We start from the raw sequence: 21956 nt of genomic DNA on the forward strand, positions 1-21956 counted from the left end.
ATTAAACGCTCAAGCTTCAGCTTTGACAAGAATCAACTTTTAAACTCTCAAAACCACATTTATATTTACTTGGGCAGAGACTATTGTTATAAATGTCTACAAAGAGGGGATGGAGAGTGATCTGTCTGGCTTTCATGGAATCACATCAAAGACAAATCTATGGGTATACAGTAACTCACCAGCCAGTGATTAAAAATGTTTTCAGTAAATACATTACAACGGGTCTAGACTTAAACAATCATTGTTAAAATGATGTTCTACTAGATGAGATGTAATCATTTTGTAATGTGAAGCTTCACCATATGAGGCTGTGTTCTACTAGATGAGATGTAATCCTTTTGTAATGTGAAGCTTCACCATATGAGGCTGTGTTCTACTAGATGAGATGTAATCCTTTTGTAATGTGAAGCTTCACCATATGAGGCTGTGTTCTACTAGATGAGATGTAATCCTTTTGTAATGTGAAGCTTCACCATATGAGGCTGTTGTAATGGGGTGCGTGCTGGTGGCAGGGTAGTCAGGCGCAGGAGAACGAACCTGGTATGAACATAGTATTTTAATAAATGCTCACAAACTCTGGGTACAAGTGGGTACAAAACCCGTCGCACACCATAACATACATAACATAACATACAAATACCAATACATACAACAAACAATCACCGACAAGGACATGAGGGGAAACAGAGGGTTAAAAACATGTAATTGATGGGATTTGAACCAGGTGTGATGGAAGACAAGACAAAACCAATGGAAAATAAAAAATGAATCAGTGATGGCTAGAAGACCGGTGACGTCGACCTCCGAACACCTCTCGAACAAGGAGAGGGGCCGACTTCGGCGGAAGTCGTGACAGTACCCTGGAGCCGCACGTCGACACCGACCTCGGGGACGACCCGGAGGGCGAGGCACAGGGCGATCCGGATGGAAATGGTGGAAATCTCGCAGCATAGAAGGATCCAACACGTCCTCCACCAGAACCCAGCATCTCTCCTCCCAGTCCACGAGGTACTGGAGGCCCCTCGACCGACGTCTCGAATCCAGTATGGAACGAACAGGGTACACTGGGGCCCCCTCGACGTCCAGAGGTGGCGGAGGAACCTCCCGCACCTCAGACTCCTGGAGCGGGCCAGCCACCACCGGCCTGAGGAGAGACACATGGAACGAGGGGTTAATGCGGTAATCCGGGGGAAGCTGTGACCTATAACATACCTCGCTCACTCTCCTCAGGACTTTAAATGGCCCCACAAACCGCGGACCCAGCTTCCGACAGGGCAGGCGGAGGGGCAGGTTTCAGGGTCGATAGCCAGACCCGGTCCCCCGGGGCGAACATGGGGGCCTCACTGCGGTGACGGTCTACTTTCTGAAGGTGGACATGGGCGGTATCCCATGTCCCTCCGTGCGCCGGAACTAGTCATCCACCGCAGGAGCCTCTGCTGCCAAGGAGCCTCGGTCTGACTCTGCTGCCAAGGAGCCTCGGTCTGACTCTGCTGCCAAGGAGCCAGAACCGGCTGATACCCCAAAAAACACTGGAAGGGAGAGAGGTTAGTTGAGGAGTGACGGAGAGAGTTCTGGGCCATCTCTGCCCAGTGCATGAATGCTGCCCACTCTCCCGGCCGGTCCTGGAAATAAGACCTCAGAAACCTACCCACATCCTGGTTAACTCTCTCCACCTGCCCGTTACTCTCGGGGTGAAAACCTGAGGTAAGGCTGACCGAGACCCCCAGACGTTCCATGAACGCCCTCCAGACCCTCGACATGAACTGGAGACCCCAATCAGACACTATATCCTCAGGCACCCTGTAGTGCCGGAAGACGTGAGTAAACAGGGCCTCTGCAGTCTGTAGGGCCGTAGGGAGACCGGGCAAAGTGAGGAGACGACAGGACTTAGTAAAACGATCCACAATGACCAGGATCGTGGTGTTACCCTGTGAAGGTGGAAGATCGATTATAAAATCCACCAACAGGTGCGACCACGGCCGTTGTGGAACGGGTAAGGGTTATAGCTTACCTCTGGACAGGTGCCTAGCAGCCTTACACTGGGTGCACACCGAGCAGGAGGAAACATAAACCCTCACATCCTTAGCCAAAGTGGGCCACCAGTACTTCCCACTAAGACAGAGCACCATCCGGGCCGATCCCAGGATGACCAGAGTAGGGTGACGTGTGGGCCCAATAGATCAGCTGGTCGCGGACAGCAGACTGGACACTGAGGGGGAGCGGGCTCTGCACGTGACGCCCACTCCATGTCCGCGTCCAGCTCCCATACTACCGGCGCCACCAAGCAAGAGGCAGGGAGTATGGGAGTGGGATCCATGGGCCGCTCCTCTGTGTCATACAGCCGGGAAAATGTGTCTGCTTTAATGTTCTGGGAGCCTGGTCTGTAAGAAAGGGTATACACAAAATGGGTGAAAAACATGGCCCACCTTGCATGGCGAACGTTCAGTTTCCTCGCCGCCCGGATGTACACCAGATTGCGGTGGTCAGTCCGGATGAGAAAAGGGTGTTTAGCCCCCTCAAGCTAATGTCTCCACGCCTTCAAGGCCTTGATGACAGCCATCAGCTCCCGGTCCTCCACGTCATAGTTTCGCTCCGCCGGGCTGAGCTTCTTCGAGAACAAGGCACAAGGGCGGAGCTTCGGTGGCATACCCGAGCACTGAGAGAGCACAGCTCCTATCAAATCAAATCAAATGTATTTATATAGCCCTTCGTACATCAGCTGATATCTCAAAGTGCTGTACAGAAACCCAGCCTAAAACCCTAAACAGCAAGCAATGCAGGTGTAGAAGCACGGTGGCTAGAAAAAACTCCCTAGAAAGGCCAAAACCTAGGAAGAAACCTAGAGAAGAACCAGGCTATGTGGGGTGGCCAGTCCTCTTCTGGCTGTGCCGGGTGGAGATTATAACAGAACATGGCCAAGATGTTCAAATGTTCATAAATGACCAGCATGGTCAAATAATAATAATCACAGGCAGAACAGTTGAAACTGGAGCAGCAGCACGGCCAGGTGGACTAGGGACAGCAAGGAGTCATCATGCCAGGTAGTCCTGAGGCATGGTCCTAGGGCTCAGGTCCTCCAAGAGAGAGAAAAAAAGAGAGAATTAGAGAGAGCATATGTGGGGTGGCCAGTCCTCTTCTGGCTGTGCCGGGTGGAGATTAAAACAGAACATGGCCAAGATGTTCAAATGTTCATAAATGATCAGCATGTTCGAATAATAAGAAGGCAGAACAGTTGAAACTGGAGCAGCAGCACGGCCAGGTGGACTGGGGACAGCAAGGAGTCATCATGTCAGTTAATCCTGGGGCATGGTCCTAGGGCTCAGGTCCTCCGAGAGAGAGAAGGAGAGAATTAGAGAACGCACACTTAGATTCACATAGGACACCGAATAGGACAGGAGAAGTACTCCAGATATAACACACTGACCCTAGCCCCCGACACATAAACTACTGCAGCATAAATACTGGAGGCTGAGACAGGAGGGGTCACAGATAGTGCACGAGCAGGAACCCCCTCCTTTCTCCCTGCGCACCCCCCCCCTCCCAGCTCCATGGGTATCGGAGAGGGGGTGCGGGAGGATGGAACCACCAGACCCCGATCTGAACATCCGCGAGCAGCCAGCAGGTTGTCCAGCCGGATGGACAGGTCCACCAGCTGGTCAAACGAGAGAGTGGTGTCTCTGCAGACCCAGCTCCCGACGGACGTCCTCGCGTAGACTGCAGCGGTAATGATTGATCAGGGCCCTGTTTAATCCCGCGCCGGCAGCCAGGGTCCTAAACTCCAGGTCGAATCCTAGGCGCTCCTCGTCTCCTGCCTCAGATGGTAGAGGCGCTCACCCGCCGCTCTACCCTCGGGTGGGTGATCGAAGACTGGGTGAACTCCTCAAACTGGTCCAACGCCGCATCGCGCTCTCTCCACACGGTGTTAGCTTAATCCAGGGCTTTCAAGGTGAGGCACGAGACGAGGACAAACACCCTCTCACGGTCCGATGGATCTGGGTGGACCGTGGCCAGATAGAGGTTTAATTGAAGGAGGAAACCCTGGCAGTGTGCAGCACTACCGTCGTACTCCTGTGGCAAGGAGAGATGGATCCCACTGGGTTCAGGCAGGAAAGGGGCACTCAGGGGAGACCCCGGTTGTGCTGGTGGAGGCGCTGGAAGAACTCCTTGTCTCTCCCAGCGGTCCATTGTCTGGACAACGCGGTCTATGGCGGCACCAAGATGGTAAAGTATTACTGCATGCTCCTGGACGCGCTCCTCTACCTCTATGGCCGGGGTACCTTTTCCTGCTGACTCCATAGAAGGGTCGGTGATTCTGTAATGGGGTGCGTGCTGGTGGCAGGGAAGTCAGGCGCAGGAGAAAGAACTTGGTATAAACGGAGTAATTTAATAAATGCTCACAAACTCTGAAAACCAACATATACAAAATAAAGAAAGTGGGTACAAAACCCGTCGCACACCATAACATACAAAGCACCAATACATAAAACAAACAATCACCGACAAGGACATGAGGGGAAACAAGGGGTTAAGTACACAACATGTAATTGATGGGATTGGAACCAGGTGTGATGGAAGACAAGACAAAACCAATGGAAAATGAAAAATGGATCAGTGATTGCTAGAAGATCGGTGACGTCGACGGTCAAACACCGCTCGAACAAGGAGAGACGCCGACTTCGGCGGAAGTTGTGACAGCTGTGTTAGAGGGTAGACCGTCTTTTAGGAAAAATCTATCCAAACAAAATAAAAATACCTTCTGAGACATTATTATTGATAGATAAAACCAGTTAGTTATCAGACACACAGACAGACAGACAGGCAGACAGAGATTCTCACAGACAGGCAGCTAGGCAGTGTAGCTATGAGATGTTCATTTGTAAGCCCCTCACTTGCAGAACATCATATAGCATCTGAAAGCTATGATCCTTATTGATGTCAGCTGTTAAATCCACTTCAATAAGTGTATATGAAGGGGAGGAGACAGGTTAATAAAGGATTTTTAAGCCTTGAGACAATTGAGACATGGATTGTGTATATGTGCCATTCAGAGGGTGAATGGGCAATACTAAAGATTTAAGTGCCTTTGAACTGGGTATGGTAGTTTGTCAAGAACTGCAACGCTGCTGGGTTTTTCACGATCAACAGATTCCTGTGTGTATCAAGAATGGTCCACCACCCAAAGGACATCCAGTCAACGGCAGACCAGTGGTCGAAAATGGGTCATTGATGAAAGGGGACAAAGGAGGCTGACACAAACTACGCAGAGCAACAGACGCGCTACAGTTAGTCAACTGACAGTCCAGTAAAACATTGGTGCCCAAAGTCCCATAAAAGAATGCACAATTCTTCGTAGCCTGTCACAAATGAGGTATGGCAGCTGACGACCTTACAGAGTTCCTCTTCTTTTAGCAAACAAAAATAAACTGTGTTTGCAGTTGGCTAAGAAACAGAACACTGGACTGGAGAATTGGAAAAACATTGCCTGGTCTGATGAATTGTGGTTTCTGATGTTTCACACTGATGGGAGGACTAGAGTATGGAGAAAACTACGAGTACATGTATCCATTCTGCTGTGTGTCAACATATCAGGCTGATGGTGGTTGTGTTATGGTGTGGGCTGTGTTTTCATGGCACACATTGGGCCCCTTGATATAAGTGGAGCAACATTTGAATGCCACAGGATTTCTGAACAGCATTGCCAATCAGGTGCATCCCTTTATGGCAGCAAAAGAATGCACAATTCGTCGTAGCCCGACAGGAATGGGGTATGGCAGCTGACGACCTTACGTACCAGTGTATCCATCTGCAAATTGATTTTTTCAGCAGGATAATGCCACAATGGTTCCAGGAACATGACAGTAATTTTTAAGCTTACTGCAGTGGCCTGCCCAGTCACCAGATCTCAATCCAAGATGAAACAAGCTATTCAGAGTAGAGATCCACTACCACCCAACTTGACACAACTATGGGAAGCATTGTTGTCAACATGGGCCATCATGCCTGTGGAACGCTTCCTGGCTGTTCTGAGGGGAAAAGGTGGTGCAAACATGTTCTTAATGTTTTGTATACTCAGTGTATTTTGAAACTGTGAGAGTGATAGTTAAATCCGTTTTCAATTTCATTGTATTTCCATTGTGAATTCATGCAACATATCTTGACTGACATACTGTATCATTTGACCACTACAGTGCATTTGTTATGATAATAATCCATATAAAGATCAGTAATTTGTTAAATTAGAGGTACGTGTGAAAGTGAAAACGTTGTTGAAATACTATAAAAGTCTGAGTTAATGGGAAATCGAATGAGAGGCTAATATTGCTCTTTTGGAAGATTGGTAGGAGTTTTTTTGCAGAAAGTACAGATTGGCTCATCAGATATAATTTCCCATGAGGATTTAAGACCTGCTTTAGAGAGGCAAACAAACACATGCCATTCCAGTGCACATCCAAGTGCTATCCGCGCTCAGGTTTTAGTCAACAGCAACTTTTCAGTGGGAGCTTGCTGATCTCACAGCCCTCGATGAGCCAATGTTTTGGATGCAATCATCAGCAAAACAAAATGTAACATACAATTTCCATACACCATTGCACAACAGGTTGAAGTCCAGAGGGGTTTCTTTGCCATCAATGGGCTCCCAAATACAAGCAGAGCAGTAGAAGACAGCAACATCGCCATAAAAGCACAATCCCAAAACAAGTTATGTGAACAGAAAAGCTTTCAACTCTTAATGTGCAGGTGATGGCCTGCACATTAAGGTTATGTGATGCGCAAAAGACGCTGCTGAAAGTTGGGCCAGGTGGAATGCACGACTCACAGAACAGCAATGTTGGCCTATACTCCTACAGGAGACAGCTGTTGAGGATAGATGTCTTATTGGTGAGTTGCCTACTCATTTGAGGGATATTTGCCATTGCTAAAGCAACTTGAATTGCCCTAATGGTCCGCTCTTTGTACCTATGTGTTTATTTTTACTGGTCAAGCCTGTGTGTTGAGGCACAGATCTGGGGAAGGGTATCGAAAAATGTCTGCAGCATTGAAGGACCCCAAGAACACAGTGGTCTCCATCATTTTTAAATGGAAGGCCTTTGGAACTACCAAGACTCTTCCTAGAGCTGGCCGCCCGGCCAAACTGAACAATCGGGGGGAAAGGGCCATGGTCAGGGAGGTTACCAAGAACCTGATGGTCATTCTGACAGAGTTCTTGAGATCCTCTGATGAGATGGGAGAATCTTCCAGAAGGACAACCATCTCTGCACCATTCAATCAGGCCTTTATGGTAGAGTGGCCACACGGAAGCTACTCCTCAGTAAGAGGCACATGACAGCCCGCTTGGAGTTGCCAAGACTCTCAGACCATGAGAAACAAGATTCTCTGGTCGGATGAAACCAAGATTTAACTCTTTGGCCTGAACGCCAAGTGTCACATCTGGAGGAAACCTGGCACCATCCCTACGGTGAAGCATGGTGCTGGCAGCATCATGCTGTGGGGATGTTTTTCAACAGCAGGGACTGGGAGACTAGTCAGGATCAAGGCAAACATGAACGGTGCCAAGTACAGAGAGTTCTTTGATGAAAACCTGCTCAAGAGTGCTCAGGACCTCAGACTGGGGTGAAGGTTCACTTTCCAACAGGACAATGACCCTAAGCACACAGCCAAGACAACGCAGGAGTTCCTTCGGGACAAGTTTTTGAAAATAGCTGTACAGCAACACTCCCCATCCAACCTGACAGAGCTTAGGAGGATCTTCAGAGAACACATGTGTGCCAGGCTTGTAGAGTCATACCCAATTAGATTCGAGGCTGTAGGCGCTGCCAAAGGTGCTTCAACAAAGTACTGAGGTAAGGTTCTGAATACTTATGTATATGTGATATTTCAGTTTATTTTTTGTAAAATATTGGAAAACATGTCTGAAACCCTGTTTTTGTAATCAATTTTAGAATAATGCTGTAATGTAACAATATGTACAAAAAGTCAAGGGGTCTGAAGGCACTGTACATTCCCAGCGGGCTTTAAAGGGATGATTTTGACCATACAGTGTATGGTTAATTAGGGAGTGTTTCGAAATGCAAATAGAAGAGGTTGTGCCCGAGCACTGAGGCTGAGAACAATTGGTATTTATCAATTATTATGACGTTTGTAGGATTGTTTGATAAATCACACTTTTTCTATGAGTACGAACATTCAAAATTCCTTTCATAAAGAGTATCTTAGAATAGTTTACACCCAATATTGATAAATGAGGCCCCAGGAACTGGATTCCCAGAATAAGGAGTAAGGAGGTTTGATGCTGGAGAAAACCTGGCTGTATCGTTGATATGCTGCTCTGCGTAGCAGCCCCATAGGGACCACTCTCGCGCCCATTTAACCTTGAACATCACACAATCCCATTGATCCAGGTTGAACCAACTCCTGCAGATTAGTGATGTGGATAGTTTCATCAATGGCCCATGAGTCAACAGAAACCCCATTATCCTGTGTAGTGATGATGTACTCAGATTCTTTCACACATTGACATGTTTCTTGCCATTGCTTTTCAACACCTTTTTTAAAATGTGATTTCCTTGTACATTCTGTCTGTTTGATCTTCTCTTGGTGTGTGTAGAGAGAGAGAGAGAGAGAGAGAGAGAGAGAGAGAGAGAGAGAGAGAGAGAGAGAGAGAGAGAGAGAGAGAGAGAGAGAGCGAGTGTGTGTCTGTTACTTTCTTTCTACAAAGATAATTTACACTGGGGCGGCAGGGTAGCCTAGTGGTCAGAGCATTGGACTAGTAACCAGAACCCGAGCTGACAAGGTACAAATCTGTTGTTCTGCCCCTGAACAGGCAGTTAACCTACTGTTCCTAGGGCGTCATTGAAAATAAGAATTTGTTCTTAACTGACTTGCCTAGTTAAATAAAACTAGAGGTTTAATTGCTCCAGAAGTAGGGTCTTCATGGTTCATTCCCAGTTAGAGTGGTTACAATTCAAATGAAATTGGGGGCTCTTGTTCTCTTAAATATTTTGCATTCCTCTTTAAAACTTGACTACATTTTCCTCTTTCTCCCTCTTACAGAGAAATGGTGGAAATGATTTCTCCCCCCCATTTGAATCAATGGAATTGGCCTACATTTAGATTTAAACTGTTGCATGTAAAATTCTCTTTCTCTCTTGCTGAAATCCATCTTTAGTAAGGTGCTTTATTAAGTTCAAAAGAGCAATTGAGGCAGGGAGATTGTGTAGGAAATTCTGCCCACAGAGATTTTGAAGGACTTGCAAAAGCATCTGGGGACCTGATAAATCCATTCATAAGCTCATAAAGCTTTTGCATTGCACCACAATTAATGCCAATAACATCAACAACCATTTCAAACTAACCTACATAAATTGCTTTCATTCCTTATTGGCAAACAGATTGTAATGAATGCTCAGGGAGAAAAAGGTGTAGATTCACACCCAGAGCACGGCAGGTGTTGATTTCACCTTCGCAGAAGGCAGGAATCGGGGTCACAGGCAGGCAATGGTCATACACAGGTAGGCAAACAGGCAGGTGAATCAAAACTAGGACTGAAGGCTATAACTGGTTCTGACAAACGAGCTAGGAATGGGCTTAGTAGAGTCAAAATGTAGAGTCAAAATACCTCATAAAGGCACAAACAGAGCTGATGAGACCAGGTGAGTAACTAACAGGTGAAATCAATGAACCAAAATAAAAGACAGGGCTACGTTCAAGAACACAAAGAAACAGGGCTACGTTCAAGAACACAAGGTTGACTAAGAAAATAAATACAGATGGACAAGTGCCTTCTCATTAGGGAGTGTACGTTATTTTTTTAAAGGCTTACCTCGAGAAATTGGACCTCTCTGAAATAAAAATGGTTGGCCCTACCCTATATTTCAACGAAACCCTCCCTGAATGCTTGAAAAAAAACAAGTGACCCTCCCTGTCCTCCCTGACCCTGTCCATTTCTGATTAATTGTGCTTCAAGTTTGAGCACCACAATGGAAGTTACTCGAATCTGGCTAATATTGTGAGGTCAATAACTCTGATAAATAGCTTCTTCATGGTCAAGAAACATATTGTTTTTATTGAAATAAATGATGGATCATTCGATTGAGACCACACTAATAGCCTATAGCGATGATCACCAATCCAAGGAATTCCTCGTCAATCCCCAAACATTTCTTTAAAAGAATAAAGCCATTTTCTTTGTTTCACGCTGGTGTTTCAGCAGTCCTAGTGCCTGGAATGCAAAGTGTTCCCATTTTGAACCATTTCATCTGTCTGAAGGTAGATCTCCAACTACCCGGCAGGCCCAGAGAGCAAAGCAAGTGCACCCATAGGCCTACAGCTTGCCAATCAGGTAGCTCAGATCACTGTGTCTGCACAGTTTCCCCTGGTTTCCTTGAGCCATAGACTGTAAAAAGAAGCTATGAACACACAGCGGTTAAAACCATGACTAGAGAGAGACTCAACGAATACAGCAAAGAGCTACTGTTTTTATGAGGAAGTTATGACACAAGGCGAGACCCAGATGCAGACACAGGAGGCAGATGGTTGGAGTCTAAGATTGCCTACTCCAAAAAGGAGTAGGCAAGAGAATGGTCGTGGACAGGCAAAAAGGTCAAAACCAGATCAGAGTCCAGGAGGTACAGAGTGGCAGACAGGCTCGTGGTCAAGGCAGGCAGAAATGGTCAGGCAGGCGGGTACAGAAACAGGCAAGGGTCAAAACCGGGAGGACTGGAAATAGGAGAATAGCAAAGGCAGGAGAATGGGAAAAACCACTGGTTGACTTGGAACATACAAACTGGCACAGAGAGACAGGAAACACAGGGATAAATACACTGGGGGAAAACAAGCGATGCCTGGAGGGGGTGGAGACAATAACAAGGACAGGTGAAACATATCGGTGTGACAAAGTTCATGATTAAGTTGTTATTCAGCATTGTCAACACTTTGTTCAACACTTTTATAAACCATCAAATGTGCGTTCTCCCTACTTCCACTCACCCTACAACCATTACTGCAGCTGTAATGAATGAGTATTGCAAAGTGTTCCAATAAGCTTCCATTGTTATTATTAGCTGAATGTAGTTTTTAATAGAGGAATATTTCACTTTTTCTGGTCATGGATTGGTGCATGAGGCAGAAATAATGCAGTGTGACTTGAGTTTTGCTATCAGCTGGAAGGAAGACTGTGTTTTCCTAGATGTTTAAAAAACAATCTGAATGGTGGCTTGCATTTTGACTCAGAAAGTGATCTTGACTCAGAAAAGGTTGGTGACCACTGACATATAGGCACACTTGATATTGCACTCCCAGCGAAGATTAAGAGATGAGGGATGGCATTGGGAACACATCCATACATTGGTTCTTCCTTTAAAAGTCGTGGCGTACTGCAGCACAGCTTGCGGGGTTCCGCAGAATTCTATGGCACGTTATTTAAGTGTCAGCCATTGTTGCCAGAATGATGTAATTTACCACAATCTGCAACCATCTACCACAAACGGTTGTGTTATAAACTCAAAACTTTTAAAGGAAGAACCCCTGTATAATACCTAATTAGCAAATATTTTTTAGACACTGAGAAACATAGAAATGTAATTAATTGCAAATTACATGACCCTCCCATGGACTGAAAAAATACTTAACCCCCGCTTGACTGAAATTGAAAAGGCATGACCCTCCCCCATTTTCCTCCATGTCGAACCATCCCTTATGTATAATGAAAAGGGAGTGTTAGTATTAGACAAGAGTGCCAAGATGCTGCTCTCTGTGGTATAGGCCATCTCAGCGGATGATCCAAAATGAAAACAGGTCAAATCATAGTGGCAGACAGTGCTAATTTCTATGAAGCTCATAGAGCAACACTTTGTCAGTCAGTATAATTGGCCCTGGGGTCCTCCTAGGCCCATCTTCCACAGAGAGAGTTATATGAGCGCTAAGGGCTGTGGAAGAAGGAAGGAGAATGAGGTTCATTACCAGTGAATTAATCATATGGTTTAATCTCCAACTTTCTCCTTATCCTCTCTCTGTGTGAGAGGAGGGCAGGTGGCAGGGTGCCCCAGAGAGCAGTACTGTGTACTCTATGTCTCCTCTGCCAGGACTGGGAGCTACGGTGTCACTGCTCTCCCCAGACAAGCCTCTTCTAGATGTTCTGAGGCTATTTACTTTCTCAGGTGGTTTTTAGGACAAACAGGAAATGCAGCAAAACAGAACAACATGAGTGACCTACTTGCAGCGGAGCCTCAGTCGCTCTCTGTCTGTCTGTCTGTCTGTGGATGTTTACCCCACAGAGTTCCAAAGTCAGGTCACTGCAATGAAAGGCTTCTGCATTGACCTCCATGGCTGCGGTGTCAGAGCGGTCCCCCAACGATATAGGAAACTACTTAGCACCGTTCATGTGTTACAGTCATTTACTGAGATCTACAGTGGAAAGAGCCTGATGCACGGTTGACCTCTGCCAAGAGGGCATTTACACAGTTTGGCTCTCTGTACTATGGCTCACACGGAAACCTGTGTAGGGGAAATTACATGGAAGGAAGTCATTCAGGCGTATGGGTGTTCAGAATGCTTATTCAATGTCTCAAGAAAGCTAAGAGCCCGGGCACGCTGACCCATGAAACACTGACCCACCTGGGTGGGCCACATCTTGAAGGTTGTCGTGTGTTAGATTCATTGAAGATCACATTAACAGGTGTAATCAGGAACCGCGAGCACACAGAAATCCATTTTTTATTAAGCATATAATTCAACTGGTGAGGTGTAGCCAAGGCTACTTGAGAGTAATGGCAGGAGTGAGAGATTAATTATTCATGAAGTGGAATCAGTCTTATCAGGATAGCACAATAGTTATGCAGCCTGATTAACTGGGCTAATTGTCAGTAACAGATCCTCATTTGTCCTGAGTGACTTCACACATCTGTCCCCTGTTTGTCTGTTGTTGTTTGTCTTTTTATTCGTCACAATATGAGACCATTGTCACCAGACACAGCAAGTGCCCTGTGAATTTTTTTTTAGTCATAGATCATAAATAAAATAGCCCAGAACAGCTATAGTCTCTATCTCTGCCTGAGACAAGGAATTCTACACACGCACACACACACACACGCACACGCACACACACACACACACACACACACACACACACACACACACACACACACACACACACACACACACACACACACACACACACACACACACACACACACACACACACACACACACACACACACACACATATAGCAGACCTGTCATGCCACCTCTCTCAATACACACACACACACACACACATACACACACAGTCACATACACAACCTGCCTGATGTCCAAGTCTAAAACCAGCTAAATGTTTCATGCTGAAAAGTAAAATCTTGGCATTAAACAGGCTGAACTTGCTAGGGAAGTTCAGGGGGCCTTAGCATTTGAGAGGCTGACACACAATGCCACTGGAGGGCAATCCCATGCCTGAAAGCCCTCATGCATTTTCAATGGGAACCTAGTGTAGTAGCCATGGTAGTAGCTATGTGTTGAGCTAGGGGTCATGTGCCCTGACACAGGCCTCCCTGAAGGAGACTTGTACTTCTCACTGGTGCCTGCCTCGTGCAATGATATGCACATTCATTCCCTATACAGTATGTGCTCCTGCCACTTCAGGGGGAGCCGCATCTCTTTACTAATTGAAGCATTTTGAAATATTCCATTCCGATACCCTCCATGTTCAAACTGCCTGTTGTTCTTGATGTTGTTGGCAAAAAAAAGTAAAAAGTGGCCCCACTTTACATCATCACAGGCAGGCAGGGAGGCATTGATGAAATGAATGGCAGTGTTTAAGAGCTCTGCTAGTTCACAGATGAAACCCCGTGGAGAAATCGATGTGTGCTTTTGTGTGTTTGTGATGATTGTTGGCTAGAGGTGAACCTGGGGAAACATAAAGCCTCCTGTGTTGTGTTCCCTGCCTGCAGAAACTCCACCTACTGCATGAAGGTGTCCATGTCCTTGGCGGTAGAGGAGAACGACGAGGGCCTGTGCTTCAACAGTAAAATACGTCACCTGGAGAAAGCCGAGATCACTAAGAGCAAAATGATCAACTGCCCCGACATCGAGGATTACCTCGCCCCTTACAAGCAGCCCCAGATGACCTGGTATAAGGTAACGAATCACTCTTATTCTCAGAAGCGTTGTATAGTCCTTGTGTATGAACCCAAGAAGATTAGCCCTGATCCACTAATGGGTATCTAAATAAACGTAATTAAACGTAACATAGTGAATCGGTAGATAATGACTGTGAGTTGGATATGGAAAAGATATGGAACAAGATGAAACTGACGCAGTATAACACTGTGTGATGGTGTGATGTTAATGTGACCTGTCTGTCTAGGAGTGTGAGAAGAGGACGTGGCGGAGCTCCATCATGGTGAACATCACCAACATCTGGTTTCCTGAGGTGCAGGAGGACGACGGGGGGAACTACACCTGTGAGCTCAAGTATGGCAGCCGGGTGGTGAGGAGGACCACGGAACTCAAAGTCACAGGTAAGCCCCCCATGCCTTGTGTGTGCGTGAGTGTGTGTTTGGGTGTGTGTGTGCATAATGCGTGTGTGTGCGTGCGTTTGGGTGTGTTTGTGTGCGTGCGTGTTTGGGTGTGTCTGGTTACAGTGTGAATGTGTTGTATATTGTTATGTGCATGTGTGTATTGTATGTACACAGTTCCAAAAACAGTTTGACAGCTGGCCACGATTTGCATCTGAAATCAGCTGCAGTGAGCGGAAAGGTTTAACTTTTGCACTCTTACATTTAATATTCTGAAGTCCCTTCCTCTCAAGGTTTGGTAGTTCAGTGATAAAACACTCAGCCGGATGCACTGCGTAGACACACCATTTATCACCGTAGCATAGTGGGGTATCACTGTGTATCTGTGATGCATCAGCCCTCAGTGTAAACGCTGGCATCCACTGTGACGTGAGATGGATTTATTTATTCACATTCTGGGCTTGTGCCTCCTCCGCTGCCTCTGTCATGCAGCGGGCAGTCAGGCAGGCTGGGATTCCAGGCCAGTGAGTCTGACCCTTGGGGTGTGTGCTGGGTCCCGACTGCAGGAAAAGCAGCTGCCAACTGCAGTGTGAAATCAACCCCCAAGCTCATTCACCCTGCCTGCCTGCCTAGCCCCACTCTGAAACAGAGCCAATCCGCTGGAGCCTCAGGACGGCAGTAGGCAGGCAGCTCTCTCTGAGTCTGACTCTAGCTACTCTATAAACAGGACATAAACACCTGGAAACTACACACAACAGTTCCAGAAATGGAACTAAAACCGATAGTAGCCCATACTAGACCAGAGAGAATGATCGACAGCCCTATCACCATTTATTTAAGATACGCTTTGAAGAGGTAGGGTTTCAGGTGCTTTTGGAAGATGGGCAGGGACTCTGTCCTAGCTTTTAGGGGGAAGCTGGTTCCACTATTGGGGTGCCAGGACAGAGAAGAGCTTGGACTGGGCTGAGCGGGATCTTCCCTCCCAAAGGGGTGGGAGGGCCAAGAGACCACAAGTTGCAGAACAGAGTGCTCAGGTTGGGGTGTAGGGTTTGAGCATAACCTGAAAGTAGGGAGGGGCAGTTCCTCTTGCTGTTCCGTAGGTAAGCACCATGGTCTTGTAGTTGATTCGAGTTTAGACCGGAAGCCAGTGGAGTGTGTGGAGGAGCAGGGTGACATGGGAGAATTTGGGAAGGTTGAAAACCAGGCGGGCTGCAGCATTCTGGATAAGTTGCAGGGGTTTAATGGCACAAGCGTGGAGCCCAGCCAACAGCGAGTTGCAGTAGTCCAGACAGGTGATGCCTCCATTAGGACTTAGGTAGGGTCGTACGTTACGGATGTTGTCGACCATAAACCTGCAGGTGTGAGTCACTGCTTTGCTGTTTACCTTCCCAGGGAGGAAGAGCAGCTCTTTCTTGTCGAGCATGTTACTTGAGGTGGTGGGCCGACATCCAAGCTGTGATATCTGCCAGGCACGCAGAGATGCATGTCGCCACCTGGTTGTCAGAAGGGGGGAAGGAGAGAAGTAGTTGAGTGTCATCTACATAGCAATGGTAGGAGAGATCATGTGAGGATATGACAGAGTCGAGTGACTTGGTATATAGAGAGAAAAGGAGAGAGCCTAGAATCGAGCCCTGGGGGACACCAGTAGTGAGAGTACGTGGTGTAGACACAGATCCTCTCCACGTCACCTGGTAGGAATGGCCTGCCAGGTAGGATGCAATCCAAAACGCCCAGCCCTGAGAGGGTGGAGAGGAAGATCTGATGGTTCACAGTGTCGAAGGCAGCGGATCGATCTAGGAGGATGAGAACAGAGCAGAGAGAGTCAGCTTTGGTAATGCGGATGGCCTCTGTGATACAGAGAAGAGCAGTCTCGGTTGAGTGACCCATTTTGAAGCCTGACTGGTTAGGGTGAAGAAGATTTTTCTTAGAGAGATAACGAAAGAGTTAATCAGAGACAGCACACTCAAGTGTTTTTGAAGGAAAAGAAAGATGGGATACAGGTCTACAGTTTCTGATGTCAGATGAGTCGAGCGTTGGTTTCTTGAGGTGGGGAGCGACCGTTTTGAAGTCAGAGGGAACACAACCGATGGTCAGAGATGAGTTGATGAGGGAAGTGAGGAATGGGAGAACGTCTCCAGGGATGGTCTGGGAGGAGGGGATGGGGTCAAGCCGGCAGATTGTCGGGCGGCCAGACCTCAATAGTCACAGGATTTCATCTGGAGAGAGAGGGGAGAACGAGGTCAAGGTGTAGGGTAGTTCTGTTTGACTGGGACCAGTGGATTCAATATGCTGAGTGATTGAGGAGCGGATGTCATCAACCTTCTTTTCAAAGTGGTTGACAAAGTTGTCCACAGAGAGGGAGGGGGTGGAGGATTAAGGAGGGAAGGGAAGGTGGAAAAGAGTTTCCTAGGGTTAGAGGCAGAAGCTTAACATTGTGAGTGGTAGAAAGTGGCTTTAACAGTGGATACAGAGGAAGAAACGGTAGAGAGGATCGAGTGAAAGGATGATAGATCCTCTGGAAGTTTAGTTTTCCTCCATTTCCGCTCAGCTACCTGCATCCCTGTTCTGTAAGCTCTCAATTGGTCACTCAGCCACGGAGCAGGAGGGGAGGATTGAGCCGGCCGGGAGGAAAGGGGACAGTGCAAGTCATAGGATGCGGAGAGGAAGGAGAGTAGGGTTGAAGAGGGAGAATCAGGAGACAGGAGGGAGAAGGATTTAGCAGCAGGGAGAGATGGTAGGATAGAAGAGTAGTAGTGGAAGAGAGAGAGCGAAAATTGCGATGCTGCATAACCATCTGGGTAGGGGCTGAGTGGTTAGGGTTGCAGGAAAGGGAGGCAGAAAAGGAAATAAAGTAGTGAACAGAGACCTGGAGGGGGGTTTCAGTGAGATTAGTAGGTGAGCAGCCTCTAGTAAATATGAGGTCAAGCATATTGCCTGCCTTGTAAATTGGAGGGGATTGGTAAAGGCTGAGGTCAAAAGAGGTAAGGAGGGGGAAAAGAGAGTTGGAAAGAAATGCAGACGTCGGGAGGTTGAAGTCGCCAAGTACGAAGAGCAGTGAGCAGACATTTTTTGAATGACATGTTAAACACCCCCCATTGTCTTTCTGTAGAATCTATAAGAACGCTAAAGCGTCATCTGCGATTTAACGCATCGTCTCGACACTTACATCCAAAGAAAGAGGTGAAAGATTTTATGTGGAACTGAAAAAGTTATAATTTAATACAGATTAAATGTTTACAATTTAGATGAGCTGAAATGAAAGCACCTTCTGAACATTAACACTCAGATTATAGTGTCTGGTCTTGCAAACAATGTAAAGTATGTTCATTTGAAGTCAAAGTTTACGTACACTTGGAGTCATTAAAACTTGTTTTTCAACCACTCCACAAATGATTTGTTAACAAACTATAGTTTGGGCAAGTCGGTTAGGACATCTACTTTGTGCATGACACAAGTAGTTTTTCCAACAGTTGTTTACAGACAGATTATTTCACTTATAATTCACTGTATCACAATTCCAGTGGGTCAGAAGTTTACATACACTAAGTTGACTGTGCCTTTAAACATTCCAGGAAATGCAGCTTTGCTGCAGGAGGGACTGGTGCACTTCACAAAATAGATGGCATCATGAGGCGGGAATATTATGTGGATATATTGAAGCAACATCTCAAGACATCAATCAGGAAGTTAAAGCTTGGTCGCAAATGGATCTTCCAAATGGACAATGACCCCAAGCACACTTCCAAAGTTGTGTCAAAATGGCTTAAGGACAACAAAGTCAAGGTATTGGAGTGACCATCACAAAGCCCTGACCTCAATCCTATAGAAAATGTGTGGGCAGAACTAAAAAAGCATGTGCGAGCAAGGATACCTATGAACCTGACTCAGTTACTCCAGCTCTGTCAGGAAGAATAGGACAAAATTCACCAACTTGGGAAGGTTGTGGAAGGCTACCCGAAACATTTGACCCAAGTTAAACAATTTAAAGGCAATGCTACCAAATGCTAATTGAGTGTATGTAAACTTTTGATCCACTGGGAATGTGATGAAAGAAATAAAAGCTTAAATAAATCATTCTCTCTACTATTCTGACATTTCATATTCTTAAAATAAAGTGGTGATCCTAACTGACCTAAAACAGGGAATTTTTACTAGGATTAAATGTCAGAAATTGTGAAGAACTGAGTTTAAATGTATTTGGCTAAGGTGTATGTAAACTTCCAACTTCAAATGCATTTACAGTGCTTAATTTGAGCTGGATCCTGCCGGAACGTGATCCGGCACCTCTCCGTTTTGGACTGTTTTGTTCCGGGAACCTATTTGGCCAGATCCGGTACTTCTCGTGGCACGAACAATAATTTTCACTTTTCACAGAATATATCAAAGTTCATTCAAATAACCTCTTTGTTAATTCCCCTGCCCCCACAAAAACGTAATTGATGGTTTGCACAACATTGTAACCTATGTTTGAGACTAACACGTTGCCGTGGCTGTGTGAGAAGTGCGCCAGTATCTCTCACATAACTAGAATGGGATTAATGTTCTATGATCCCTCTCTGTTCTGGTAGACATGAGCCTGCAACCCTCATCTCTAAGTTATTGTAATCCATAAAATATTTCCTTAAAGAAGGGTTCTGAAGGAACTGCAGGACACCTGATAAATTAAAATATATTTGCCAAATTTATAGAATCACTGCTGTCTGTTCAGAAATAAATGAAATCATTCAGAATAGCCTATTACACCATGAGAAGGCCTATAATTTAGCCAGGATCAGTAGCTTATTTTTAAAAATAGCCTAGCTGTGGATTCTAGCCCAATAACAGGGAATAGCCTATAGTCGGGAACGCGCGGCGAGTCTGTCAGTAAAAAAACAGCTTGCAGACAAAACAGGAATATTTCAAATACAATTGAGGGAAAACACAGGTTGGAAAGCAAATGGCTCCTTCTGAAAAGAGAAGACTCTATGCTTTAGGCTACCAAATATTTGATCAACTTCCAAACATTGTTTTACAAAAGAGAGAGAGAAAGAGAGATAGGCTTTTGGCATGAGCGCATCGGCTATCACCAGCAAGTGAGCTGTGTATCATTGGTCAGTCAGTGAAACTGTAAAGCATTTTTAGGACTATAATGTCCTCCTCATATTGTGGCCTGCAATATGTATCCACACACATAGTCCTAGGTTATTGATGGATTCAAGATGAGGTCATTTTAATTTTCCTCCGATTTTCAGTTTGTTAGTGCCTGCCATTTCGATCATTTGTGCGGTATTAAAAACAATATTCTGCCAAAGTCTCAGTCATGTAAAAATGAAGTAGAATTGCATTTATAAAAGGCAAAAAAAAAATCGCAGACCCTAGGCTACTAAAAATGTTCTCCACGTGTGCAACTTCTGTAAGTGCCTCTGGTGTACTGCTCTATGCCACTAGCAAATGTGACGATAAAGCATGCAATGTTTTATCATAAATGTGATTTTTTTAATGTGTTCCTGTACCTCAGAACTCCCCAGGTCACCTCACTCTATCGCTCACTTTTTGTTCTGGCACCTCCTGATTTACAAATTCAGCGCTGTGTATACATAGGTGTAATCTAGAGCCACGTGGTTGTTTTTTAATCTGAGGGTATCCTGATACACTTGTTGAATTTTGCAACTGAGCATGAAAACAACAGTAATTTATGAGGCAGTCTAGACAGCAGAGGTGAGTTCAGGTAAGCCTAGACAGAGCTGTTTTTTAGTGTTTGCGGCCATGTTCCTCCTCTTTATGTTAATCTTTTCAGATTTGCAAATCCACCCTGTGGTTTTATGCAAATGAGGCACATATCATTTTCTTTATTTTAACACAAAATATATATTTTTATATGTATTTATGAGTGCATTCTAAGAAAACACATTCAATTTGACAACAAATGTAATACCTGAATTCCCACCAAAATCCCTGAACTTCCATTCATTATTTGTCTGTGCCAGTAAAATGTTTCATGTGCTATAATTCAGTCAATATATGATGGATTGTAAAATTCTTAAAGTTTGAGGTGTCTTCATCCATTGTACAACTATTGCATATATTAGAACCTTAACAATTTTGATAACCGTTGCTACACACACACAAGTTATTTTACGTGCATTTCTAAGACCAAAACAGCACTGTGCTTCACTAAACAACAGTATTCAACGAACTAGCATTACAAAGCCACAATAGAGTCAGTAGCAGCAAGCTAACGTGATCTGCTAAGCTGAAAGACATCTGCTTCAGTGAGATGTGAATTGGCAGGGAGAATATGATGCTTGTCTTGACAGTTAACTGAGCCATTGTTTGTTCACTCACTCACATGCCCTTCTGCTAAGCTAAGCACTAGGCGTGCATGAGTGGTGTAATGTTGGAGCTGGATTCCACATGGTTTACAAGCTGCCTGGGGTGCTGACCTGTTGGATCAAATGCCATGTAGGGTGCTGCTGGTTGGGTGGTGAGCCGAGTCAGGGTCAGACAAGGCCTGCGTTAGTTAGCTTCAAGCACACAGAGATGTCACTCAGGACACTTAGGCTTCCAGGGGCAGGGGGCTTGTCCTTGTTCTCAATTCCACTGCCCCTCCACCCTTAAAGAGCATTGCCCCTGTAGAGAAGGAATATAAATGGTGTTGCTAGCCATTTATAGCAGAGGAGGGAACATGCCCCGATCCACATCAGCGGGACTGCAGTAGCGAGAATTAGCAGTTGTAAGTTCCTCGACGTCCACATCACGGAGGACTTGACAGGGACCAACAACACCACTACTCTTGTCAAGAGGGCGCAACAGCGTTGCTACTTCCTAAGGCGGCCGAAGACATTTGGTTTGCTACCCCGGGTCCTCTCCAAATACTGCCGCTGCACCATCGAGAGCATCCTGACCGGTTGCATCATGACCTGGTACGGGATTTGCGCTGTCCACGACCGCAAGGCCCTCCAGCGAGTGATGAAGACAGCCTGGTGCATCACTGGGACCGTGCTCCCACCCATCCAGGGCATCTACTCGAAACTGTGCCTGAGGAAGGCCCGCAGCATCATCAAGGACCCCACACACCCCAGCCTCGAATTCTTCACTCCCTTACCGTCGGGAAGATGGTATTGGAGCATGATGTCTGATACCAACAGGCTCATAGACAGTTTCTATCTACAAGCCATCAGACTGCTCAAAAAATATTCCAAAACGTAATTGAACTGGACTGATCACCTGCACTGACTCTCTGCACCTTTGCACACATGCACTCACTCACGCACACACCCACACTGATACACAATCATCCACACACACACACACACACACACACACACACACACACACACACACACACACACACACACACACACACACACACACACACACACACACACACACACACACGTGCGCACACACGCACACATACACACACATATACACACATATACAAATAAACTTGCCCCCCATCCCCTC

General features: G+C 46.0%; 1 protein-coding gene across 1 annotated transcript in view; it reads left to right on the plus strand.

The window, feature by feature from the left end:
- The window catches only part of LOC109905940 (X-linked interleukin-1 receptor accessory protein-like 2), a 444323-nt gene that overhangs the window by 242340 nt on the left and 180027 nt on the right, over positions 1 to 21956 (plus strand). The window contains exons 4-5 of the mRNA XM_031789841.1: positions 13944 to 14130; positions 14360 to 14513. Coding sequence (XP_031645701.1) covers positions 13944 to 14130; positions 14360 to 14513 — 341 coding nt within the window. The remainder of the gene's footprint in view (positions 1 to 13943; positions 14131 to 14359; positions 14514 to 21956) is intronic.

Source organism: Oncorhynchus kisutch, linkage group LG15 (assembly GCF_002021735.2).
Source record: "Oncorhynchus kisutch isolate 150728-3 linkage group LG15, Okis_V2, whole genome shotgun sequence".
Lineage (NCBI taxonomy): Eukaryota > Metazoa > Chordata > Actinopteri > Salmoniformes > Salmonidae > Oncorhynchus > Oncorhynchus kisutch.